Raw genomic sequence first — 26,821 nt, forward strand, 5'->3', positions numbered from 1 at the left:
AAAAAACGGTCTTAACTAAAAATTTAGAAAAAAAAAAGTCATCATATTATGCAATTCAAAAATATTATTTGTACATTAAAATCAGTTATTATATATTTGTATACAAATATATATATTATTTAATTCATTTTCAATGTGTATTTTATATAAATAATTAATTTTAATGACTAATTTTAGTATACATCTAACATAGTTAAAAACAATTACATAAATTTAATAGGTTAAATTTTAATCACATCATTAACAGTGTAATTTTAATCAAATTGGTTTCGTTGGTGACAAATGAGAACACTAATTCTAATTAGTGAGGAGTTGTTTTAACCAAAGCACACACTCCATGGACAAATATCCAACCACTCCATAATACATATATCAACATATATATCAACTCCACTTCAATCAAAGATTTAATTACATATCCTCTCCTATATTCTTGTGTGTGTGTGTATATAACAGAAAGAAGAAATCTGCTTCAACAACAAAATCCTTCTCTCGAACTCAAATCATCACTACAACACATACAACTTTCTGTGTAAATTAAAATGGCCAATGGTTTTTGCATCTTTTTCTTCCTGTTCACAATATTTTCAGTTGCTTACTCCGCAAGAAATCTAGATGAAATTAATCCCCAACCCCAACAACCCGTAGGCAATCTACCAGGACCTGGAGTTGCTACCATTCCTTCAGTCACAACAGGACCAGTTCCCACCACACCCCAAATAACTCCGGTCGTAGCCGCAACCCCAGCCACAGCCACAGCCACTGCCACTGGTCCTGCAACCGGAGATTCAGGTGTTGAAGATGCCAATGCGGGCACAGGCATTGAAGTTACCAATGCAGGCCCACCAGTGGCTAGTCCGGCCAACAAGGGAACTCCGGCCGAACTTCCACAACCACAAGCCCAAGTCCCGGCCATCCCTGAAGCAACACCACAATCAAAAGAGCCGTCACTTTCTTTCTTCATGCATGACATCCTTGGAGGATCACAACCATCAGCCAGAGTAGTGGCCGGAATCATCGCGAGCACCGATGTAACCGGCCTACCATTCTCAAAAGCCAACAACAATATCTTCCCAATAAGTGGAGGAATCCCACTAGTTAACCCCAAACTCAATGGAATCATCACCAATAACAATTTGCCACTCCTTGTAGGCCTAAGTGGTGGACAAGCCTCCCCTGTGTTCAAAAATAGTGGTACCGGCAACACGGTTACAGGAAGCAGTACCCAGCCGTTTATCACGGCTGGGAACCTCCCGGCCGGGTTGACGGTCCAAAAACTCATGTTTGGCTCTGTGACTGTGATTGATGACCAATTAACAGAAGGGCCAGAGCTAGGTTCTGCTGTGATTGGAAAGGGACAAGGATTCTACTTGGCTAGTTCATTGGATGGTTCAAGCAAAACAATTGTGCTTACAATTTTGATGCATGTTGAAAGTGAGAATCACAACAATGGAATTGAGGATACTATAAGTTTCTTTGGGATTCATAGGACTGCATCAACAGAATCTGAGGTAGCAGTGATTGGTGGAACTGGTAAGTATGAGAATGCTAAAGGGTATGCTACTGTGGAAACACTTCTCAAGGAGGATCAGCACACCACAGATGGGGTTGATACCATACTCAATTTCAATGTCTATCTTTCTGAGTAGTGAATTATAGATTGACTTTCATATTTGTACTTTCAATGTGTGTGTGCGTGTGAGTGGCTAAAATTGTCACAATCATAGTCAATGTTTGACTAAGATTGATCCATCATTGCTAAAGAAACCTTTGGCATTCTTATACTACATGTGTGAAAATTATTACTATGTTATTATTATGTCTAGTTTCATGGAAATTGCAAAATCATAAATGACAATATAAAATGAAGTACTTTTGAACACAATTTTGTATGATTTCCTTTTGCAATAGGTGTGATCTTCGTAAGAAACATCCATTAAGAAAAAACGTGAACATAAACTTCATTATACTAGATTTGGTGAAAGTACAGTACATACCTCTTGTAGAGATGTCTTTAACTCCAACCAAGAAGTCAAGAACTCAGTGCTTTCACTGCTCAGTTAGTTTCATGGGCCATAACAGAAATAATTTTGAGAAATTATATTTGTATCATTTTTTTGGCACACCACTAAGTGATATTTTTCTATGGTATAAAGGATATAATTTTATTTTTTTTAATTTATTAATCACTTTTAATACCAAAAGTGAAAGATATATATAAAAATTGGTGTATATAAATATTCTTCAATAACTTTTGTATTCATCATTAGAGACTGTTGACTTATTTTCTTCTATTATGATTAGGTTAGGTATGTATGTTATGTGGATTCAACATTCTATCTATGAGAATTTGAAAACTAATACAATATAAATTTATTTTGAACTAATTTCTTGAAAGAGTATACTATGTTTCAATTATATATCATATTTTAAAAATATTTTAGCTAAAAAACTTAGAATAAATGAAATGTACAATAATATTTAAGTAATAATCTAGTAATAATCTCTTAGAATTAAACTCAATATCCTGACATCTCAGCATTATTTTTGTCCTTTACAAAAGTCAATTATGTATTGAGTTTAGTGTAGGGGATAAAATTGGCTTTTTTGGAGTAAGGAGCTAGTGGCTCCTCAGTATGGGCAGAAATGAACCAAACAGGTTAACTTTAATTAAAGAACGAGACTAAATCACTAAATGCATAATTGATGAGCTTGGGCTAGCTCATGAATTGCTCAGTCTCAATGAGATAAAATTCATGGAATAGCTATCTTTCAATACAAGAATATAGCAACAATAATAAAAATAATAAGCATAATAAGATAAGAGTAATAGTAAATGTGCATTTGGCATTCCTATGATGGGCAGGCAATTTTGCAATCAGCATTTGCTATAATTCGAATTCTAAATTTCATTTCATTTGTATGAAGCTTTAATGTAATTACAAATGTGTACCTATCCAATGGCAAGTTACAATATCTCAGCAAGTTGGTTGAAGTTAAACAGAGGCCTTAATTCTGGCAATGAATTTCAAATGTGGCATTTGTAATAGGTTTGGTGGTGTCTTTCCAAATTACTATAACAGTAACACCAAAGGAACCCCACAATCGCGAGCCTGACATAAGCTTCTCAGTTGGAGTTACGATGAAGCAATGGGATATGTACAACAATGTCGTTCAGGAAACTCGTAGAATCCATGGCAGAAGTAGTTGGACAAAAAAGGATCCAGATGGATCTTACAACTTCTGTGCATAAAGATTTAAAAATCTGCAACAAAAGAAGAAAGAGAAATGGGGGAGACTCTAATAGTCTAATTGGGAACCTCAATCGACAAGAAATGACCAAAGGTGTCACACTGCAAGAGCACTCGCAATTGCTTACCTCATTCTCCTCTCCAATCTATCAACTCGTTCCGAGGTGCATACAGAGCAGTAGCTCGCTCTTCTGCCTCAGTATCGTTAACTATACCTCGGCATTTTGGGAAACCACAGTAACAAGAAAGCCGCTCATCAATTGAGAAAAATCTGTCACATGAAACAAATATAGTCAGCACAATATTAAACAATGAAGTATAATATATTTGAAAACTGCAATTTTGCACAGAGCTAAAACCAATATAAAAGTCAGTTGTATGGTTGTTTAGTGTGCATATCATAATTCTTTTGAAGAAGAGAGAAACCTATAATCATATGTAAGCTCTTCCCATTGTTTAATGTCCCTCTTTGCAAATATTATAATATGCTCATCCCCATTAGCATTAATAACTCGCGAATAGCAATTCGGCTGCACAGAAACAGAAACTATATAGGTGAGCAATAAATTGAAGATCTGACTCTTGTTCTTCATCCAACATGCAGGTACAAAAACCGAATCAAATTTAAGAGAGAAAGGACGCACTGCACAAGAATGATTAATTAAATGAGCTATGCTTCCTGCTCTAGTGGCATCAATGACTCGTTCATCATTAACCCGGAACATGTATGTTCCAGCACCCTGTACAAGGGAAAGAGACAAAGTGAGAACATCCTGCACAAGCATATTCCAGAAGATAAAATATAGTAACTAGATTTATTCATAACAGATGCTGCAATAGTTGTATCATTCTTGTCCATGTTGGCAATTGATGAGCTGAAATTTGAAAATATTCCTTTTTTTTTGTGTTAGGGTAGGGGGAAGATAAAAACAAAGAACAATGTAATATCACTAAATGATTGAAGCTGATTCAATGGACATCTAATTCTCAAACAAATTAGTTGCCAGACAACAATGTCACCTTTAATGCAAGCAGATATAATTATTCAGAAAAACTTACCACCAAAGAATTGTATATGAAGCGCTCTCTCCGGTCAGCTATGGGAGGCCTAACAAGTTCACCAGTGTATTCAATCACCTGGAGAGAGGAAATTATTACAATCACCCCTTCAAGATTAATTTCTCTAATATAAAGTAGGGCCATTTAAATGAGAATGTTATCTTTACCATGTCTCCACCTTTATATGGATGCTTTGCAAATATGCCAAATCCATGAATTCTTGATTTCCCTAAAATTTTGGTAGACACAGAATATCGAATATGTTATAACGAGACAGGACAGCTTCATTGCTATGAAAGTAGATTACGATGCTTTAGGCCAGCAATAGGCAACAAATACATATATAACATTTCTGATCATATAAAGCAGAGAATGATTCCTACCAAATGCTAGCCGTTTGCGAAAAGTTTTCCTCATGTACTTGTATTTCTCTGAAATAGAAAGTATGTCACCCGAATCATCACCCAAAGAGGTCCTCAGCCTATGTACTTGGGGGAAGACTCCTCTGCCAGAAGGTTCTAGCTCATTAGACAACCCATGCTGGCAGTACCCACCTACTAGGTATGGTTGGTTCTCAACAAACAAACGTTTTGACGATGCAGCTGCAAGAACTTCAGGTTCTTTCCGTCCTCTCCTGCCAAAATAATCATATGGTTCTGCCCAAGAAGAATTAAAACAGACGTTTTAGTCAATCCCATTATCAATTAATTATTTGTACTGAAGAATTCATACAAAGCAACATGAGAACCCATATCTAGAGAATAGGAATCCATTTCCTGTAGCCAATATAAGAGCTAACATACAGAGATAATGGGCAGCCCAGTGCACATAGCATCCCGTGTTAACACAGGGTCCCGGAAAGTGCTGTACCCAAACACCCATAGAGAGATAAAACATCCAGAAAAACCTTTTACAGCTTTACCTTTCCTAGTTTTGGGACCCTTTTATCAAGGCTCCACTATGTGCTTCAATAAAAATAAAAAGGACTGGTAAATATTTTACCACTTCGAGCACATCCAGATGGGTTGGGTGGTGGTTCATAGTCAGAACATGGACCCGCAGCTCGAACAATTCGTTCATTGGCAACAGAATGTTCATTAGATGGCTGCCTATGTTTCTTGCAAAAAGAAAGCAGTCGAATGCACTGCTCTTCATCATCATCAACAGAAAGTAGATAGAGCCTGTCCTCATTCTCAAGCTATAAATAATGAAAATTAAAAATAAATAAATGGATAAAGAATCATATCAAAGCCAACACCACACTCTGTCAAACAGAGTAATCAATAGAACATGGTATATTGAATAAGAACAAAGGAGAAATACCTCAACACAAAGACCAGCAGCACGAGCACAAAGTGGATGATATGCTACTCGGCAAGAATTGTTTGAACACTGCAGAATTGATATGTGAAATAGAGAAAAATACAATTAAGTATCGCATAGAGTCTTTCAAAAAGAAAGAAAAAAAAATCATGCACATGATTGTGCATTTAACCACTAACTGGTTGTTCTTTATGGTTCAGTTAGTGCCTTAATGGAGATTCAGTGCTCTACTGCTCCAACTAGAAAATGCTTACTTAAAGTACTCTTCTATTAAAAGCTCAAAAGCCAAACTACTTACTTGGATGCAAGCACCATAAGATACACCACATATGCTACATAACAACTTCCAGCGGTCCTGTTCAGATTAAAAAATCTCAGGATCAATAGGAAAGTAAATCAACAAAAGTTGTGCATGAACTGAATAAAGACTCTGGTCAAAACATTATCACCATGAAATAAATGACACAAGCAATCAGATGGAGATTATAAAAGAAAAAGATAAATACTGGAAATTCTGATCTAACCAAAAACTTATAAACTAAAAAAATCCTTGAAAATAATAAAATTCTTAGTCATAGAGGCCTACCTTACTGATTCTGTTCAAACCATCAATAGGTTCCATCTTTTTGACATCAGCTAAGCAAGTCTCTGACAAATTTTATAAACTCTTAGCAAATATAAGCAAGCTATTGAGTGAAATAAAGAAAATTTAAGTCATACACAAACAAACCAGGTATCCACATAGCACAAGCCAAATGTGCCCATCGGCCATCTGTTGTAGGCTTCATTGCCCCTCCTATAAGAAACTCAATTATAAATACTAAATGTTGTGTAAGTCAATATTTAATACAGCATAATTTGTACAGAACTCATCATACCTATTAGTGGACATAAGCAACAAGGTGGTGGAGGATCACCCGATCGACATAAGTTGCACAACCATAGCACTCCATTAACAGATTCCAGTTCTCCATAGCATCTAGCATGCACCTATGAAAAATATAATTCATGGCTCACTATGATAATACCAATAAATGGATAAACCACTAGAGCTTTTAATGATTCACTAGGAAGTAAAAGACAGATGTTAACCTCAATATTCATATATAATCTGCATAATCAAGAGAAAGAGTTGCATAAAAGATTTTGGGGGTCATACCATCATCCTGCATTTGTCACACTGCAGAAACAGATTGGTCTCGTACTCCTTACAACATAAATAATTCCCATTAGCATGCAAGACATAAAACCAAATAATAAATAAACAAGCAATAAAGTAACATGTTTTTATTTCCTTGAATGAACTGGGTCACAAAAGAAAGGATAAATAAAAAGCGAAAACGTTAAATAGAATGCTTTGGAGGATTAAAGATGTGTGTGTGTGTGTGTGTGTGAGAGAGAAAGAGAAAGAGAGAGGATATACCTCATCCATGTGGCAGACATTGCACTTATCAAGATCAAACCAATTAATATGAACCGGCCTATAACCAACAGGTAGGTCATTATATCTTCTGGAACCTAACTTCAAACTTGATTTCTTTGAAGAAACTTTGGATTTGGATAATCCCTGGAATTGACAAGACTTCGTTCAGTGAAAATTAAGCATCGGGTGCATAGGTTGAAACATGGGTATGATAGCAAAACAATTGGCTAACTCAAGTTGACATGTGAAAGAGAGAAAGAGACTGATTAAATAGAGATAAAAGAAATGATTATAATATGGCCAATAATAAGCTGAAGATAATGTACAGTAAGAGAAGTAGAACAAGTGAGTAGACTGACAATCCCTACAAGTGTCAGCTTCTCAGTAAAACAAGTAAGCTTTAACACGAGGTAGGTTCATTCAACCAGCTGCATGGATCAATCAACACAAATATACCATTAAGTAATGGAACTCTTTTTAGGTTATAGGTCTCCTATAGGGTATAGCTCAAAAATTTCCAGTCCATTTCATTAATTTCGAAAGTATTGACTTTATGTTCGAGGTCAAAAGAAAAAATAGAATGAAATAGAATACCTGTATTAGTTTAGCCACTTCAGGATTGGAGAAACCAAACATATCAGTCCCAGATTCATATCCGCTTTCTACCCTATCTTCCGCAACAGAAGCTTCAGAACCATCCCTTTCTAATTTATTTATCCTTTGGTATATTTGGGTCCAGCAAGCTGATGGTGTATGATTGTTGAACTGTACCAGACATTTGATGTTATATTAACAAAACTCAAAGTAATAAGCAAAATAGGTCCCTCTCTACTCTTTTTTACATGGAAAAATACGAGTTGAATAGTAAGGTCAAGACAACAAAGGAATTCAACAATGATCAAATAAACACAATTTCCTGTCATAAAAAAAAAAAGACAGACTGAATGCCGCCATAGATCACGGTATTTTGTCAAACAAAACGGGAAATTTAAAAAGAATTAAAGAGGACATAAAAGTTTTTTTTTTATATATATAAAACAAGTGGAAGAACATCAAATATTAGTAGAAAAATGTATCCAGAGAGACAAATGTATCCAGGAGCAAAGTCATTCCTTAGAGTAGAAGCCAACCTGCTCACCACCATCAACTGTCACTCTAAATAGAGGTCGTTCTTTGGACTCTGGATCTCTCAGGACCTCCATTTTATAAGCAGCAGATACTTTAGCATCTAAACAATCGAAGGGAGAAAATAAAGGGCATTAAACAACAGAATGAAAACTACTATATTAACATGAAAAAGAAAAAGTTTACATCATCTTCGACAAACATAAGAATATGACATACAAAGAGCCCAAATAACCATAAATAGATAAATAAATGTTTCACCAGTGACTGAAGTAAACTTCCTCACTGCAGTGTACCCTTCAGGCCAGATGGATTTTCCATCACAGAAAGATGAAGAATCTTCAACTACTTTCCCTGAAAAAGATGAGTTTTAAATTCCATTTGAGTACAATGCTCTTTGATAACTTGAATCTCATATATGTGGTGCTCTCTGCTGACATATAATTACATAATATGCATGCTGTAAATCTATACAGAAGTATCATTCAGCCATTATATTTATTCTTATGGGGAAAAATCAGGTTCTGTTGAAAATGCCATAGACTTGAGCCATATTGATCCATGTATTCAAAGCTATTAAAGAATTTACATTTAATCCACTCTGATTGTAAAACTTTATGCAATTAGATATCAGTAGGCAAGAAAGTACACATTATAGCATTTGTTCCCCTGTAAAAGCAAAAGATATTAATGGTTGATTGATCATGTAAAATATTCTATGAAAAATAACCAAAGCCTTTTGTTTGGACACTATTACTTGTCACGTTTAATACAACTACTTGCTGCAGATACATAAGGGAAATATAACTGCGGATATTGACAAATTACCAAGGCTTATAATTTGTAGGTCTCCTACTTCTAAGGGAAATTTAATGTTTTCCAGTGCTATGGAAGGCTCTTTGTCACTCAAAGAATCTTCTCCTGAATCTGTACACTGTCCATCCTCTCCAGTTACATTTTTACGGTCATCAGCTGTACATCCTTTTTGCAACGCTAGCATCTCTGAGGGAAGTTTCTGTTCATTTAAATACCTGTTATGTCAAATTGAAAAACCACAAATCTGAGCTACCATGTGAACCCTATTCAATTTTGAATGCCAAAGCACAGTACGTAAGGAACTAAGGACCAAAGATAAACATTAAGAATTCATAACTGCAAAAAATGCTAACTGGTCATAACTTTGACCATTAAAATTGAAACAGCATTTGTTCCCTCTTTTTGATATTATAGTTGCCAAAAGTGAGACCTGATGAACATAAAAGGGCGAAATGGTTAACATTACCTCTTTGCCTCTTCCATACTGTCAAAGAAACTGGTTTTGTTGCACTTTGTGTATAGTTCAGTAAGAAGTCCACTTAGGAACGATTTCACCTGCTGCAGTCTAACCCTGAAAAACAGGAAAAGGTAGAATGAGTCTAGAGTGAAAAGGCAAAAGTCTTACACTGAACACAAAGAACAACTTTTTCCCATTAATTTTAACATAATACTAAACCTTGCAAAGTCATGGGTGCCAAAAAACTGGACAGGAACTGAGTTTCCTCCCAATGTATTCAAACCCTTGCACTTGCGTGCAAGTGATTCATCCAGAACAACAGCTGGCCACATTGCATGGCCTACAAAACAAACAAAATAATATGATACGAAGTCGTTATAAAAATACCATCATCGACTAGTAACAGATAATGCAAGAACTAAACAAACAACATGGATTAGACATCACGTGACCTCCCTAGTATACAGTTTGAGGAAAGAAGTGAATACAAGAAAAAAAAAAGTAATTTTAGCAAACCTGTTAGCTTAGCCCATACGATGTCTCCAGGTTCAAATTGTTGACAATCATTCAAACTTGCAGCCATCGCAAGCATCTCTTCAACATCACAATCAGAGACATTACTGTCACGAACTTTGCCATAACTCAAATTCAAGCGCTTCATCTCCTCGCGGGAGATATGAAATTTCACATTTTCATTTGAAAGAATTAAATTTTCTTCCTCGCCATCATCATATTTAACCTGCATATATTTTATTTATATAGATCTCTCAAATAAGAAATCGTCCGGTATTACCAAACACAGAAATCAGAGACTTGCATAGCTTTTCAGTTAAGGTAAGTAATAATTGAGATAAGTGAAGGCCTTACATGGTGTATCTTAGTTTCGATATCATAACCTTTGACATGGCCAGCGTACCATTTTATATCCATTGGCCAAAACACCTGCATAAAACAATCACCTCCATTGTCAGTAATCTGCAATAAAATAGCATGAACAAACTCGGTGTTACAAACACAAAACTTGTAACCGAAGAAAAGTACAGAATATTGCCTTGCATCGCAACCCAATGAACGCCTCAGGGTCAGCATTATCAAAACTCAACCTGCATTAAGTGCAATTAACATTCACTTAAGATTCCAAGAATGGTTCCTTCCCTTCTAACATGCAGATATCATAAACCCTTAACAACAAAATACACATAGCCTTAGAGCCTCTTTTGCAACATATTATTTCAATAAACTTATCATCACATTTGAAACCTAAATTAAGCTATAATCCAAACACACTAAATGCCGGAGCTCAAAACTTCCAACTTGCCTATATATTTAACCAGCAAAGTTCAGCTCCGTGGATTTTTTTTTTTTTCGAAAACACCCCACAAAAATAACAAAGTGGATACATGCTCAACACGAATTCCCCAATTTCAATAACTGGTATTTTAGCTGAAGTAGCAAGAAACAAAAAAAAAAAGGAAATTTTACCCAACCCATCTCTTCACTGTACGAGATTCAGATACCAACTTCTCCACTGAAACGCCACCACCACCACCATCGTTATTACTAATGCGGCATTCTCTCAATCTAGGCCCGTTGTCAAGCACTCCCAACGCGCCCAAATCCACTCCCAATTTCTCCAGCTCGGTGGTCCCAATCTTCCTCTTCTTCGCAGCCACCCTTTCCGCCGGGTCCTTCCCAGCCCGACCCGATAGTGAATTGTAAAACGACGCAGTAGTAGAATCAGAACCACCCCTCTTTCGCCGCCGAGAGTAAACAAAAATTAGCGGTGGCTTATCATCATTGCTGTCAACATCATTCGGCGGGACAGCAACAACAGAACTATCAGTAGAAACATTCTCAGCATCATCATCACCGTTGTTGTTGCAGTTCGTCGTTTTGGCGCTAACGTCGTCGTTTTGGTGAAAATGCGGTGTGAGCTTGCGAGCCTTAACTTTCTTGGACATGACGTTGGAGGAGCCACTGCAGGGTGACGTGGCAGAGTAGAGATGATCCAATGGAAGGTACCTTATGGTTGCGCCTCTTGTTGTATGAACGTCGATGGTTCCGTTATCTTCTTCTGCTGCTGCTATTGCTCTAGCTGTAGTTGCCGCTGTTGCGGTTGTGACAATGGTTTCTTCGCAATCTTCGGGTTCTGCTGATTCACGTGGTTGTGGAAGGAATGCCATTGCAGAAAGAGAGAGAATTGGATAGAGAGAATGAAGCAACTGAAAAAAGGGGAATTTTTGGGAATGTTAGGGTTTTGGAGGGAGAAAGAAAGAGGGGCGTTATTGGATTTGGGCACAAACAAAATGTGTGTTTTCCCGCCGTGTGAAGAATGGGAGAAAAGAAAAACTCTCTCTCTCTCTCTCTCTTTTCTCTCTCACACACTCTCTCTCTCTCTCACTCTCTGGTCAAGTGATGAAGCTGCTATGTTTCTTTCCTTTTCTTAATTCTTATGTTGAGCTGAAGCTGTCAGCATGCAAAGAATAAATTATTAATTGTTGTTATTTTGTTAATTATTATTTTTAAGTTATCACTTTTATTTTTTTAGTTATTAATTATTAATTAAAAGATTAAAGAACAAAACAATTTATACTTTTTTTTTACACCATTTATTTGATTTAGCTGAGCATAGTAGTGAGCTGAATGAGGAAGTCTTTGATGTGTTTGTTTTTTTCCTTGGCAACTTCAAACGTGCATTGAATCTGCTGTCTGCTTCAAACTCAAACAAAGCGATCAGCTGTTTCAGATTTTTCAGATCTTGTGTGTCTAATGTGTTTGTGTTTTTTTTTTTTTAATTTGTCATGTTCTAACTAATTTCTAAGCAATTTTAAATTTGGTTAATTTTAAGATAATCCTTTTTGATAGATAGTTTTTTTTTTTAAATTTAAAGTTTTATTCGATATGCAAATTTTTATTACAATAGCTGTTTGAAATAGGATCAAATAGTAGATATCTTCGCTTTTATCTGAAAATCAAATTTATATAATTTGTAAATTTTTTGAGGAGGAGTGTTAGAAGTGAGTAATTTTTGTATTTTATAACCATTAATTAGTCATTAATAGTATTTTTAATGGTATAAAATTATATCTAATAATAAAAGATCACTCATTTTTCTTTTGATAATTAAATATTGGCTATAAAATACAAAAATTACTTACCCCTTAGACTTTTTTTTTTAAAAATTACTTTTTTATTCAATAAACCACGGGACTAATGTCCAAAAAGAAAAAACTAAACGTAAACTATTTTAGAAAAAAATAATTTTAATAGTCACATAAAAATGTAAAACAACACAATAATAAAGAGAAAACAAATAACATCTTCATTACAGATAACCGTCAAATTAGGGGTGGCAAATGGGCTTAAATCCGTCGGGCCGGTCCACGTAACCCGCCAAAAAACGGTTCGGATTGAAAAATTGGGATCGTTAAATAGCAAAAGCCCGCTTAACTCGCACCGCTTAAACCGCGGGTTTTGGCGGGACGGGGCGGGGCGGGCTTCCCCGCCGGGCTTAGTATTGTTTTAGTAAGGGGTATTTTTATAATTTTTTTTACCAAAATCCAACTTTCCCCAACCCAACTTACAAGAGAATGAAGATGAAAATTGAGTGTTTTAGATTATGTTTGTTTTGTTTTAGAGACAATATTGTTAATTATGTTTTGGATTATGTTTATTTTGCTTTGGAAACAATATTTATAATTATGTTTTGAATGAAAACTTGGTTTATAATTATGTTTATTAGATATTTATAATTACAAAGATTTTAATATTTGTGAATACAAAAATTATAATTTGTTTATACTTTTTAGAAATTATAATAGTTAAAAGTAAAAAATAAAAGAGATTTTTTTTATATCTTTATATATATTATTTAATAGTTAAAAGTAAAAAAAAATGATATGTGGCGAGTTTAGCCCGCCGGCCCGCCAGCCCGCCATTAGGCAGGGCGGGCTGGGATTTTGGGACTGCCTCACTAGGTGGGGCGGGTGGGCCAGCCCGCCAAATGGCGGGCTTTTGGCGGGGCAGGGCGGGGCGGAGCGGGCTTCCCCGCTTGCCACCCCTACGTCAAATATTGTCAATTTATATTAGCTTTTTCTGAACTTGTGTCGGACAAGCATGTTGATCGGATTATACTTCGATTGTGGGAGCCATAGATAAAGGGTGTGTTTAACAAACGCGTTATAAGAGAAGAAACACGTTTATCCTTCTTAAAAGTTTCAATTTTTGATTTGACAAATTATTTATTTATGAACGCAAAAGTGATTTTGCTTTCAAAACCACGTTTACAAGAAGCTATAATTTTAAGTTTCTGCGTTTTACAACGGTTTTTTAGCCATCAATATTTTATCTTTATTTATCTTTTACTAACTTTATCATTTATGCATGTTATTATATTATTTATGAAATTCTTATTATTTTTGTTTACATGAAGTCTCTTTTTCTATTATTTATTATTTTTATTTTTTATTAATTATTTATTTGATATTATACACTTTATAATTGTAATTTTTTGTATTATTTTTATTATCTTTTTATAATATGATTTATTGATTCTATTAGGTAAAGTAAATTAAACAAAAAATTAATTGTAAATAATAATAATAATAAATTATAACATACTAAAAAAGAGTACTAAAAATACTAAAAATATACTATATAAAAAATATCATAAATTTTTTTTTTATTTATTTCAATTACTACCAAGATAAATATTTAATTTTTTTTATTATTCTTAGTACTCTCTAAAATTTATATTTTGTTAGTTTTAATTAAAAATATATTTTGTCAATTTTTATATATTATTTTTATTTTAGTATATAAATATTAATTTTATTATAGAATTAATTAATAAGATCTATTCAAATATCTAAATTAAAATGATAAGAAAATATACAAAAATTATTCAAGTTGGTGTCTATTTTAGTAATTTTTTATCTAAAAGTGATTTTAAGTAGTATAATCCAAACATTTATTTTACTATAATCCATTTTGATATAAAGATTACCAAACACAAATCACCTTAATACAAACTTACTTTTCATCAAAATCAAGTTTGCAAAATCAATTTTATTCAAACTCCCATTTGTAAACTGTAATCCAAACACACACAAAGATGTCTAAAATAATTTTTAAAAAATATTTTTTAGTAATTAAAATTTAACATATATAATTAATTAAAGGGCAAGTTACTTAAATAAATAGAATAGAGAAAATATTTACCCAAATGTGCAAAACTGGTTCTTGTTACCTGTATGTGCAAAAAGCCATTTCTATGTAATCCGTGGCAACCCACCACGGTTTCAAAACGTGCATAAACCGTGGCAGGTCCCAGCGGATTATGGCCAAAAGATATAGAGTGTAAACCGTGGTAGGTCACCACGGTTTACTAAGGAGAGATGGCGTGCATAAACCGTGGAGAGTCACCACGGTTTATGAAGAAACTTGTTTGCACATAAAACCTTGTGGGTCACCACGGTTTATGTGTGGTAAATAATGGCCAGAAAACCTTGTTAATTTTATGTGCAAGAGACACAACTTATTTTTTATTTTTTTATTATTCTTGTTAATTTTTTATTATTATATTTTTCATCTCAAATTTTTTTAATGAAAAAAATGAGAATAAATTAGATTTTCATAATTTGTTCTAGTTTATCACCAAGCAGAATTACAAGAACACAAAATTTTGTGTCTCTGTCTATCAGTGTCTTGTCCTATCCTATTTTCAGTGTCTTATCCTATTTTGTTGTTGAAAACAAAGGCAGCCTAATAAATACACACTATATAGTACATTTTATAAAGAAAAAAAAATCATCTATTTCTATTAAATATTTATAATAAAAATTTTTCATTCTCTTTATGTATTATTGACTAATATATACTATAAAATTTTTACATGTATTATCAATTATTTTTTCATTATGTTTATCCCTATTTTTCATTTTACACTATATTTAAATATTTATTATACTATAAAAAATATTAATGAACATAATAAAATAATTACTTATTAATAATTTTTAGAGTACTCATTAATATTCTTATAATATAATAAATATTTTTTATTTTAAATTTAACAAATACTAATGTATCAATATACACTTATACGTGAATTTATTAAATCTATATAAAAGATTTAATCAATAAGCATGTTAATGAATATTAATATACCAATATTAACAAGTAATTATTTTATTGTACTCATTAATATGTTATAGTGTAATGAATCTTTATTTTATAAATGAAAAAATAAAGATGAATATAATGAGAGAGGTCACCTTAAGCTTAAACGAACTTTTGAGTAGTTTTTATAAGTTCGCCTAAGATTTTGAAAACTTCATAAAAATTCAAAATAAAAAATAAAAACACAGATTCCAAACATTAATGTTAGTGTAATTTATTTTTAAAAATATTTTTTTATTTTATAATAGAAAAAAATCCAAAAATTTCATGGTGTTTATTATTGGAGTCTAATTTTTTTCTAATTTATTTTACATAAAAAATTTTAAATATTTTTAATTTATTAAATTTCATCATTTTAAATTAAATATTAATTTTTTATTTTTTAGTAAATAGACATCAATTTTTTAAGCACTATAAAAATCATTTTCTTAGTATTATCTGATTTTTTTTTTCTATTGTACTCTTTCTATTATAAAAAGCTGTTGTTGATAAGACATAATTTAAGATTCTGCTCATAAATTTATTGTGCTAATAAATTCATTTTCTATTGGACATAAAATTAACAAGGTTTTCTGGCCATTATTTACCACACATAAACCGTGGTGACTCTCCACGGTTTATGCACGCCATCTCTCCTTAGTAAACCGTGGTGACCTACCACGGTTTACACTCTATATCTTTTGGCCATAATCCGCTGGGACCTGCCACGGTTTATGCATGAAACCGTGGTGGGTTGCCACGGATTACATAGAAATGGCTTTTTGCACATGCAGGTAACAAGAACCAGTTTTGCACATTCAGGTAAATATTTTTTCTATTCTATTTATTTAAGTAACTTGCCCTTAATTAAATCGTGTTATTTTTGTCAAAATTAGGTTAGATAAATTAATTTGACTGAAAAAATAGTGAATCAAAATTTGAACTGATATAAATTAATATTATTTTTTATAGAAAATGACTACAATACTCTTATTATAGAAAATAACTAAAATACTTGTACTATATATATTAATTTTGATAATCCTAAATTCTAGTCATTTACTTTTTGTCGTCATAGGATTAAGATTTAGAGTTTTTAAAAAATATATATATAATAGGAGTATTTTAATTATTTTTTATAATGAGGTATTATAGTAATTTTTTATATAAAATAAATAAATTTAAATCGGTTTAAGATTTGATTCACCATCTTTTCGATCAAATTAATTTGTCTGGCCTAATTTTGACAAAAATAACACAGTTTAATCGATCATATATATTAAATTTTAATTACTAAAAAATATTTTAAAAAAAAGACGTTTTAAATGCCTTTAGCTGAGTAGCTCCCTTGAATTGTAGAGACTAAAAATCTATTAAAGTGCAAATTTTATTGATATTAGAGATCCAAGTTCACTGCAGTTTTAGAATAAACTTTTATCTCAATATTTGTAAAGCTAAGATTCAAAACCAAGAAGGATATCTCAAATTTCAGTTTTGAGTGACCATGCATAAATCAATGTTGATACCGAAACAAACAATAAATATGGCCGTACAGTCTTTACAATTCTATCGCAAGGTACTTTTCTATTCTTAGTGATTGTAATTTAGCTTGATAAAATTTTATACAAAATAATGCTAATATATCTGCTTTTTCTCAAAGACATTAACTTTCTTTTTAATTAAAGAGAATGCAATTTGGGTAAAGTGATAATTTTAGGCTAAGAAGAGAGTTGTTTTATGAATTTTATTTTCTTTACGGGTTTTGTCATTCTCAAAAATAAACTTGTTCTTATAACACTATAGAGCACTCATTGTATTGGAGAAAAAGAGCAGCCAAAGAACCTCTTTAAGGGAGGAATGAAGAGACAAATTTGCTGTTAGATAGAATCATAAAGGATTGATGAAAAAGTTGTTTGATCTTAATATATAGACACACTAGTATAGGTCTATTGTTTGTTTATTGAGTTTATAAATAATATATATTAGGGATAAGTATGTTTTTGGTCCCTAAAGTAGGGGCAAAAAATTTATTTCGTCCCTCGGCTTTTTTTCGCAACAAAAAGGTCCCTTAGGTTCCGGTTTGTTTTAAAATCGTCCCTCTGACAATTTTACCCCTGTAGTTGTTGGATTTCGTTACGACCGTTTATTAACGGATATGGGAAACGTTAATTAATATAAATAAATAATAATATAAGGATTAAATCAAGAAAGTGAATGAAAATGAGGTGCAGGGAGGGAGGAATAACGACGAGAGTTGCTGCTGAAGGTCGACGGCTAGGGTTTAGGAGTCAGTGGCGTCCATGGCTTCCCAGAGCTCAAGAGCCTCACGTTTTCGTTCAGATGCAAAGGAGTTGCTCTGTGGCCATGGTGAGAGGCCGGTTTTGCGAACTTCGTCGACGAATGATAACCCTGGACGAAGATTTTGGGGTTGTGTATACTATGAGGTAAAGTGTTCTTCCTATTTTGCTATTGTGGGTATGAGAATTTGAGATTTCTTCATATGTTTCTGTGGCTTGTACTAGGTTCAGGATGGGTGTGATTTCTTCAGATGGGCAGATCCGGAACCTGGAGCTGTTCAGAAAGAGGTTGAATTTGCAAGAAATAGGAGAAAGATAACGAAATTAAAGGCAAGATTGAAGGAGTTGGAGACGAAGCTTTGGGTTGTGGCTGCTCTATGTTTTGCTGGGTGGGTGGGGTTTCTGTTCTTATTCCTGCAGAATCATTACAACTTGAAGCAGCCGAATGGAATGCACTTAGGTTATAGATGATTTGGTAGGGAATGTTATGAGGTTTACTGTGTTGTGTGGGTAGAGTTTGAGGGTATTCTCTGATGTTACAGTGGTTTAGGTTTGTAGCAACTTTGAAAGTGTTTGAACTAATGAAGAAAAGTGTTGTGTAATGTTGCCCAAATTGTCACCTTCTTTGATAGTGGACCTGTTTTATTTTGTAATGTAAAAGTAGTTTATGAGCAAAGCAGAAAAGCATTCAATAGAAGATCTGGAAATTCAGTAATTAGTAATGGAATATTTCATTTGATGACTAGTTAAAACATACATAAATATTTTGTCTTTGGATCCACATGCCTAGTACCAAAAAACAGAGAAGCAACACTGCAAGTGTCCTCAGGCACTTAATACCAAAATACAGTACTCAAACCAATGTAACTAAGGTAAAGTTCTTAATGTAAATATCCAATACCAAAATTAAAAACACTTTTTGCAAAACATTAACACAAGAGTCACAGAAAATTTCACACTCAAATCCTAAAGATTTCCCCACTAAGATGGGGTAACTTGGCCATCAACCTCAGCTTCTGCATGGGTAGATGAGGTGCACTGCATTGAATGACAGAAAAGGGCCTCTTCCTCACAGATGGCTGGCTAGGAGGCTGTTTGTTGCTGGTGGAGGTTGCAGAAGATGCAGCCTTGTTCTTGGGCTGGGCCAAGATGTTGGGCTGAGTGGAAGCTTTCTTGGGCTTAGTGGAAGCTTTCTTGGGCTGAGGTGCTTCTGTGGTGGGCCGGGCTTCACGTTTCTTGGGCCTTGTGGGGGTTTTCCTGGTATGAGATGCTGGCAGATTGGATGGTGATGGTGTAGTAGTCCTCTTTCTCCCTCCCCAAGCTGTCTGACCAGGTGCCAGCTTAGCTGCATTCTTCTTAGCTCTGTTGGTTGAACTTTGGGCCTACAATAGTTATGTAAATCATATAGAAAGTAACTCACATATCATATAGTAGTAAACTTATATAGTTGGCAATCATGATGCTAGTTGAACCCTAGAATAGCATATCACAAACCCTCTTACCCTCTTCTTAGGAAGGCTGCAGCCGCTTTTCTTGTGTCCAACTCCACCACAGTTGAAGCATCTTTGGACTTCTCCCCTCCGTGACATATGAGTCTGGCTTCTAATGTCTTCATCTGCAGCCCCTATTTTCCTCTTCTTCACCGGTCTGTGGCTTGGCCTCCTGTAAGGAGGTGGGATGACATCATCATATTGAGTCCTCTCCCATAGCTCCGGGTCGTTTACAGGGTGTATCACCGCCTCGTAGCACCTGATGTAAGCCTCCTTCTTGTAGCATTCATCCACATATGACTCCAAATTAAGGCCCTTGAAGGTGATGCAGCTGATGGCATGAGGACAAGGAATCCCACTAAGTTGCCAATTCCTGCAAGAACATTCACCAGCTGCCAGATCCACAACATACTTATCTAGACCACTCATAACCTCGTATTGGCTAGCAGATGACCAGTAAGGCCTCCAGTCCCTAGCTAAGCTTGCCTGTTTCTCTAATTTCTTACTAATCATTTGCATAATGTTTCCTGGATAATTAAGAACCCTTTCCCTATTTGCAGCCCATCTAGTCATCATGTAAATCCTAATATCCTCTAACATGCTCACAATTGGTTTCTCTCTTGCTTCTACTAACACATAATTGAAACTCTCACTCATATTATTAACAAGACTGTCACATTTAGATAGGAAGGTAAACCTGGATCTTGACCAGAACCTTGGTGGAATGCCATTGCCTTGGTAATGGTCAAGTTCCATTTTTGTGAGCCTTTGCAACTAGCTCCTTCACCTTGATCTTTGGGTTGGATTCAACTTTCTTCTTAAACTGGGTACCCAACCATTTGCTGTGCATAATCTCAACCCGGTGTGTCTGCATGCAGGTATGTTGGAGATTCATGCTTCTTAGTTGCCAAGTGGACTCCTCACCCACCCTGTGTGCATATAACCAAAATGGGCAGCCTTTCTGACAAACAGCTCGGACCCTCACCAAGTCGCACTTGCTGAATTTAATGTTTCTAGCTGTGTTGACTGCATAGGCCGCCACTGTGTCCTTGAACTCCTGCCGAGATTCATACAATGTGCCAACCTTCCATTGGTACTTTCCCATTTCCTTTTGTGTCTTATGCACTGGAAACCTCTGCCCCCCTCCTCAGCATGATCCTCCCCATCATCATCACCCATCCCTACTCCTGCAATTACATGATCCTGCTCCAATTCATCACTGTCAACTGCATCATCATCATCCAAATCACTTGTAACAACTTTTTTGCCCTTCTCCACATTGCAGTCCTTCGGCACAGCATTATCTTCACCAAATCCACTTTCATAGTCGTACACCTCATCACTGTCAGTGAAGTGGATGTCTTCCACACTGTTTTCCTCTTCATCAGATGGCAAGTATGTTGGGTCATCACTGTCTTCGCCACTGCTAGCATCATCACCATCCGCCTCATCTCCCTCTTGGCCTAATTCCACTCCACCATCCTTATTATCGCACTCTTGTTGATCTGCAACCCTAGCTCCATCACTGTTATCTACATTGCCTTCGAACAACACTAAATCCATACCACCACCTAAGGGTTTCTCATTCTGGCCACCAACCGTTTGTCCCCCCACGTCCAGAAAACCCACCTCCGGAAATCCCTCGGCATCCTCAACCTCATGCACCACAAACAGATCAACAAAGCCTCTCCTCCCTGCTATGGTACACATTTCAATTGCCTCTGTGTCACCTACCAATAGCCTCAAATGACGCTCATAATCATCCTCAGTTGGGTCTATGTACCATAACGCTGAAATGTTGGATTTCAGGAATCCAAGGTGTCTCAGTTCCTCGTATGCCTCAAACACACTCCACCGATTGCCATCAATGTCCTCCACAACTGTAGATTGACCCTTCAAGTACCTCAGCACACCATTATCATATCCAAATAACCCACCATGGTGCACCCGCATGTTGAACAGCGCCATCTCCTTCCCGAAAAACCCTATTAATCAACACAGGGAGTTACTCAACCAACTATGAACAACAACAACTACAATCAGTTCAAACCCTACCCTTCCACACACCTTCGCACAATCCACATTAAGAAACGAGAAATTACATTCACATAATGCTTACCTTGCCGAGGGATTTTTGTTGGAACGAAGCCAAGTTAACAAACCACGAAGTTTTCCGGCAACCTCTCTCAAGCTACCAACGCCGGACGTCGCAGGAAGGCCTTCCAAGGGTTTCGCACAATCGTTTCACACAAACGTTTCACTCTCTACTCCTATTCTCAGTCGAAGCGTTGCTTGGGAAAGGAAATTTGATCTCGCGTGAAGTAATACCAATCAACAAGGGCATTTTCGTATTAAAAAATTATTTTTGGGGGCAAAGGACGTTTTTAAAACAAATCGGAATCTAAGGGACCTTTTTGTTGCGAAAAAAAGTCGAGGGACGAAATAAATTTTTGGCCCCTACTTTAGGGACCAAAATCATACTTATCCCTATATATTATTATTTATTAAAATAAAAAATATTTTAAATATTTATATAATTAAAAGAAAATATTAAACACAGTTAAAAAAATATTTTATATTTTAATATCAATAAAAAATTAAAATATTATTGTAATTTATCTAAAAAATACTTTATATTTTATATATATGTCGTATTCTGTGTCTTATAAAATTTTAAAATTTATATGTCTGTGTGTCTCGTATTGTATCGTATCCGGTGTCAATATCCATACTTCATAGGTCATTTTAATATAAATGTGAATTCTGTGTACGATTGTGTATGCTGGTGTCAAACAAAATAAAAATTTTATGTATATTTATATGGAAAAGTATAGATAGACAATGAAAATACTAAACAATGTGAACAATAGATATATCGGATGTTCATTTCATTAGGTGTACGAATAGTTATTCTAATATTAAGATTTAGATAAGTAATTTAAAGATGTAGTGTATTTTTATTTGATTGATAATTATTCACATTATTAAAAAAAATTATTGATTACTAACATAACCCTATTTATATTTGTGTATTGTACCGTTTTTGTGTTTCTGTCTATTGCTGGTTAAGACAGCAAATAAACGGAGTCTAATAAAGGTCATCGTGTGACATGGGAGGCCAAAAAAATTTGTTGGTGTTTATCTTTTAATTATTCATTAATTTTAAATTTATTATCTTTCTTTTAAAAATAAAAGAAGTGTTGAATTATTTAATTCATTTGTCAAATTATACTTGTGCAATATTTTATTACAAAAACTAGTTGATTAATTGGTACTTTTATAATCCGTTTTTTATATATAATTTAGAAAATAATTAATATGTATAATATTAAATAAGATGATAAGTTTTTAAGATGGTTAATACGCGATTTTGTATTTAAGTTCTAATAATTTATGATAAATGTGTATTTAAGCTTATAACATGTGAAATTTATATAATATACAAGTTTAATCACCCGTGCCATGCACGTGATAAAATTAAAATTATAATTTTAAGTTGTTATGTTAAATTTCATTTTAATTATAATAATTTAATTAATAAAAAAATAACTTGTATGCATTGTTTTTCTTTTTTTAATATAGTATTAATTGTATTAACTATAAAATAGTTATTTAATCTACTTTTTTCAATAAATCAGGCATATATACTCAATATGACCATAAATAATCTAGTAATACTTAAATCTACCAACAAAATTTTATATGTTGGTTTAATGTGAAGTAAGAAAATATCAAAATCAGCTCAAAATGAAGAACAAATTAATAGAGAATCCTAATGCAGAAAGTTTTGTAATAAACAATAAATAATTTAAACCTACTGAATAACAATTCAATGCTATCTTTTGATACCTGCAAAATATATACATGAAACAATACCGTATCAATGTTTGTATATAAAATTATAAAATTTTAATGATAATTTTAATATTTTCAAACTATTAATGTATAATAAGAATTCATCTATTAGTTCCTAGAATTTCTAAATTTTTTTAAGTGATAGTAATAAATTTTAATAAATAAATAGATTTAGTAAGACATTTTGTTATTACCTTTTTATTATAGGCTCTTAAAAACTTCTCTATATACCACATTCATCATGCAGTTATCTTCCAAGTGTCCATGATCTTGCAACAACACTCGCAGATCATCTTTACTCGTTACCCTTGATAACGTAACATACAATTGACCATGGATGAAAACTGGCCTTGGAAGTTTCAATAGAGTTTGTCCATGGGACTTATTTATTATCATTGCAAATGACATGATAATTGGGAATTGTCTTCTTTGAAACCTGACCGGCAATGTTTCATTATTTGGAATTAGATTCACTCTTGGGATAAGAACAATACTTCTAACTTTGTTACCAGTTAAAGTCTTGCATTCTATCACATGGTTTCCCATTCTTCTAACTTGCATCCTCGTTCCATTGCACAAACCATTAGTTTGGTCTATATTCCGTAGCAACATAACAGGAACGCCAACCTTCAGAACCAACTTGTGTGGTGGTAGACCTGAACAATTTATTCCATTTAGAATCTCCGGCGAGAAAGCATCTAACTCAAGTTCCATATTTCCCTCTTCAGCACACACAGAGTTTGAACTTAAGTAGACTATTTCTTGTCCAGGTAGCCCTGCAATCATCTTGTTGTTGACATCAGTGACACAAAAATCCAAAGTTGGTGCAAGAATTGCTCTATCCTTGAAATAAATTTCAACGGATAAATTGGATAACATATTTGGATACACGAAATCAATGAGGTCATCCAAAACTGTCTCAGAGTTCTTAATCAAAATGTCAGATGGTATATAAACGATCGATTCACCATCTGTTGTATCACCAGCCAAACCATCACCAATTTTGAGTAGCCATTCTGCAAAATTTCTGAGTTCTTGTATATTGTTGTTTTCACCTAGTGACAATCTCGTGTTTTTTGTAAGCTTCAAAACCTTACAGTTATGCCACAAATATGAAGAATTAATAGAAGACTGAATTATATCTTGCCTTGAGTCTCTGAGAATTACAGGTAAAATTTGTCTAAAATCTCCTCCGAGAACAACAACCTTACCTCCAAATGGCAAATGAGCATTATACGAATCTGAGCACCTTAAGATGTCTCTGAGGCATTTATCTAAAGCTTCGTAATAATACTTACTTATCATTGGAGCTTCATCCCATGTGATTAATTTGGCCTTAGCTTGGATATTAACCTTGCAAGAGGACTTCCCTGTTTAATGCTACACAAAGAATCCTCATTTATGGCAAAAGGAATTTTAAACCTTGAATGTGCAGTTCTTCCATTAGGCAACAAAAATGCAGCAATTCCACTCGAAACAACATTTAAAACTATACCTCCTTTAGACCTAATTGAGCATGATATAGTTGACCATAAAAATATTTTTCCACAACCACCTTGACCGTACAAGAAGAAAAATCCACCCATATTACCGCTAACAGCACTAATTATTTGATCGTATGCAAATTTCTGCTCATTAGTTAGCCTTTTTAAATACCCACTTAGTTCATTCGCAAGAGTATTAACGTCAAAATAATTGAAATAATTGACTATTACGACTTATATATATATATATATATACTAATTACAAACGATATGAATTTTTAATGAAAATACTTGATACTAATAAAAAAAATTATATAAATAGAAATTATTTAATTTCAATTTCAATTTCATATAACAAAACAGTAGTTTTCAAAAATTATGGAATCTTTTTTTGACATATATATTATGCCATACGTATAAATTATACGGGTTATTATATAAATTCATATATATGCATAACAAAACAGTTTAATATTATATATTTTCTACATTAATTATATGTCAATATTTTAAAAAAGAGATAAAAGAAGAGATATATAAATATGTATAATATTATTGCTATATATGAAGCAGTTTTATATTGCTTTAATTATAGAGACTTACTATAATTATATAAAATTTAATTTGAGAAAATAATTTCCCTTGTCATAAATAATATACTAAAACTGTTAGTATATTATCTTCTTTATGATTAATTGAATTTATTAATGATTTTCCCGTATAAATCGTTATTACTCAATTTTTAATAATTACTTAATATACAAAATTTGAAATTGGAAATTGTTATTACTAATTCAATTAACTGGTTAATTGAGTAATAATTGTCAAATTATTAAGGTACAAAATCATTGATTTACTCAATTGATTTTCATATATTATTTATATTTCAAGTAATAATTTAAAATTATATTATTTACCCAGTTAATAATACTATTATTAAAAATTATATTTTGCATTGATTTTTAAATCAATTATTAAATAATTATTTTGTTAAGATAATTGTTTATAAATTATTTCAAATTATATTTTGTTAAGATATAATTATTTAGATTATTACTCATAACACGGGTATAATTTTATTTTATACCAATTAATCAATTATAATTATATGACACGGGTGTAATTTCAATTTTATCTACGGATTATTTTTCGTAATAATATACAACATATTATTTACCGTGATAATTTAATTTGATTGATTTCTAATTATTTACGTACATAAATGATTAAAATATATAACATAAATATCGTAATTATTATAATTCTATGATATAATTATAATTAACATATTTTATCATAATTAAATATTGATTTGATATAATTATAATGAAAATACTTTCCCAAAATAATATAATCTACTATTATTCATCCAGTAATTATTTGGAAATAAACCTTAATATATTTTTTACATCTCCACTATGAAAAATAACTACTTAGATATACCAAATAATATGTAACATATTACTACTTGTATAAGTTAAGGCACAAAGACAGGATTTAATTAAGGTGATTAAAACTTTCACCAAATAGAATATGACCTCAATCGAATAAAAAAAGGTACTCGATTTTGCATTAATTAGCTAGTCGAAGAAATAACATACTCATTCATTATTCATGTTTCATTATATTTTTTAAATAATATATAGAAAACATATATCTTGTGTATAAAAATGTGACTATTAGTAATTTTATTAATAAACCTTTTTTTAAACTATTACTAATTTCAATTTTAATAGAAAATATGAGAAAATAATTTCGCTTGCCATAAATAATATACTAAAACTGTTAGTATATTATCTTCTATATGGTTAATTGAATTTATCAATGATTTTCCTGTGTAAATCGTTATTACCCAGTTTTTAATAACTACTTAATATACAAAATTTGAAATTGGAAATTGTTATTACTAATTCAATTAACTGGTTAATTAAATAATAATTATCAAATTATTAAGGTGCAAAATCATTGATTTACTCAATAGATTTTCATATATTATTTATATTTCAAGTAATAATTTAAAATTATATTATTTACCCAGTTAATAATACTATTATTAATAATTATTTTTTGCATTGATTTTTA

General features: G+C 33.0%; 3 protein-coding genes across 3 annotated transcripts; 1 reads left to right on the forward strand and 2 right to left on the reverse strand.

Moving 5' to 3' along the window:
* The first annotated feature begins 294 nt into the window (after nucleotides 1-294).
* On the forward strand, nucleotides 295-1,845 carry LOC112798070 (dirigent protein 9-like). The gene has a single exon (XM_025841229.3). The coding sequence runs from the start codon at nucleotides 543-545 to the stop codon at nucleotides 1,647-1,649; it is 1,107 nt and encodes a 368-aa protein (XP_025697014.1). The 5' UTR covers nucleotides 295-542; the 3' UTR covers nucleotides 1,650-1,845.
* A 1,039-nt stretch (nucleotides 1,846-2,884) lies between these two features.
* LOC112798069 (histone-lysine N-methyltransferase ATX2-like) lies at nucleotides 2,885-11,929 on the reverse strand. The gene is made up of 25 exons (XM_025841228.3): nucleotides 10,937-11,929; nucleotides 10,506-10,557; nucleotides 10,322-10,396; nucleotides 9,971-10,193; nucleotides 9,674-9,794; nucleotides 9,464-9,568; nucleotides 9,010-9,212; nucleotides 8,443-8,535; nucleotides 8,187-8,284; nucleotides 7,651-7,821; nucleotides 7,057-7,200; nucleotides 6,793-6,840; nucleotides 6,512-6,623; nucleotides 6,364-6,429; nucleotides 6,220-6,281; nucleotides 5,932-5,988; nucleotides 5,634-5,702; nucleotides 5,313-5,508; nucleotides 4,694-4,966; nucleotides 4,478-4,539; nucleotides 4,311-4,388; nucleotides 3,896-3,991; nucleotides 3,678-3,781; nucleotides 3,380-3,522; nucleotides 2,885-3,265 (listed from the first exon to the last, which is right to left on the reverse strand). Exons 1-24 carry the CDS (start codon nucleotides 11,635-11,637, stop codon nucleotides 3,381-3,383), a joined length of 3,351 nt encoding a protein of 1,116 aa, XP_025697013.1. The 5' UTR covers nucleotides 11,638-11,929; the 3' UTR covers nucleotides 2,885-3,265; nucleotide 3,380.
* A 9,463-nt stretch (nucleotides 11,930-21,392) lies between these two features.
* On the reverse strand, nucleotides 21,393-24,841 carry LOC140178790 (uncharacterized). Its single transcript, XM_072216052.1, has 3 exons — nucleotides 24,751-24,841; nucleotides 23,487-24,625; nucleotides 21,393-21,467 (listed from the first exon to the last, which is right to left on the reverse strand). The coding sequence occupies exons 1-3, from the start codon at nucleotides 24,839-24,841 to the stop codon at nucleotides 21,393-21,395; spliced, it is 1,305 nt and encodes a 434-aa protein (XP_072072153.1).
* Between the last annotated feature and the right edge of the window lie 1,980 nt (nucleotides 24,842-26,821).

This window comes from Arachis hypogaea, chromosome 14, assembly GCF_003086295.3.
Source record: "Arachis hypogaea cultivar Tifrunner chromosome 14, arahy.Tifrunner.gnm2.J5K5, whole genome shotgun sequence".
NCBI classification, from domain to species: domain Eukaryota; kingdom Viridiplantae; phylum Streptophyta; class Magnoliopsida; order Fabales; family Fabaceae; genus Arachis; species Arachis hypogaea.

Coding starts and splice junctions, on each gene's coding strand:
- LOC112798070 (XM_025841229.3), top strand. CDS start 543: ATGGCCAATGGTTTTTGCATCTTTTTCTTCCTGTTCACAATATTTTCA.
- LOC112798069 (XM_025841228.3), bottom strand. CDS start 11,637: ATGGCATTCCTTCCACAACCACGTGAATCAGCAGAACCCGAAGATTGC. Junction 7,822..8,186: donor CAGTTGATGGTGGTGAGCAG/GTTGGCTTCTAC, acceptor TGTCTGGTACAG/TTCAACAATCATACACCATC. Junction 3,992..4,310: donor TCATATACAATTCTTTGGTG/GTAAGTTTTTCT, acceptor TCCCTTGTACAG/GGTGCTGGAACATACATGTT.
- LOC140178790 (XM_072216052.1), bottom strand. CDS start 24,841: ATGGGTGGATTTTTCTTCTTGTACGGTCAAGGTGGTTGTGGAAAAATA. Junction 24,626..24,750: donor CTCAATTAGGTCTAAAGGAG/GTATAGTTTTAA, acceptor AGCATTAAACAG/GGAAGTCCTCTTGCAAGGTT. Junction 21,468..23,486: donor ATAACTGCATGATGAATGTG/GTATATAGAGAA, acceptor GATTGTGCGAAG/GTGTGTGGAAGGGTAGGGTT.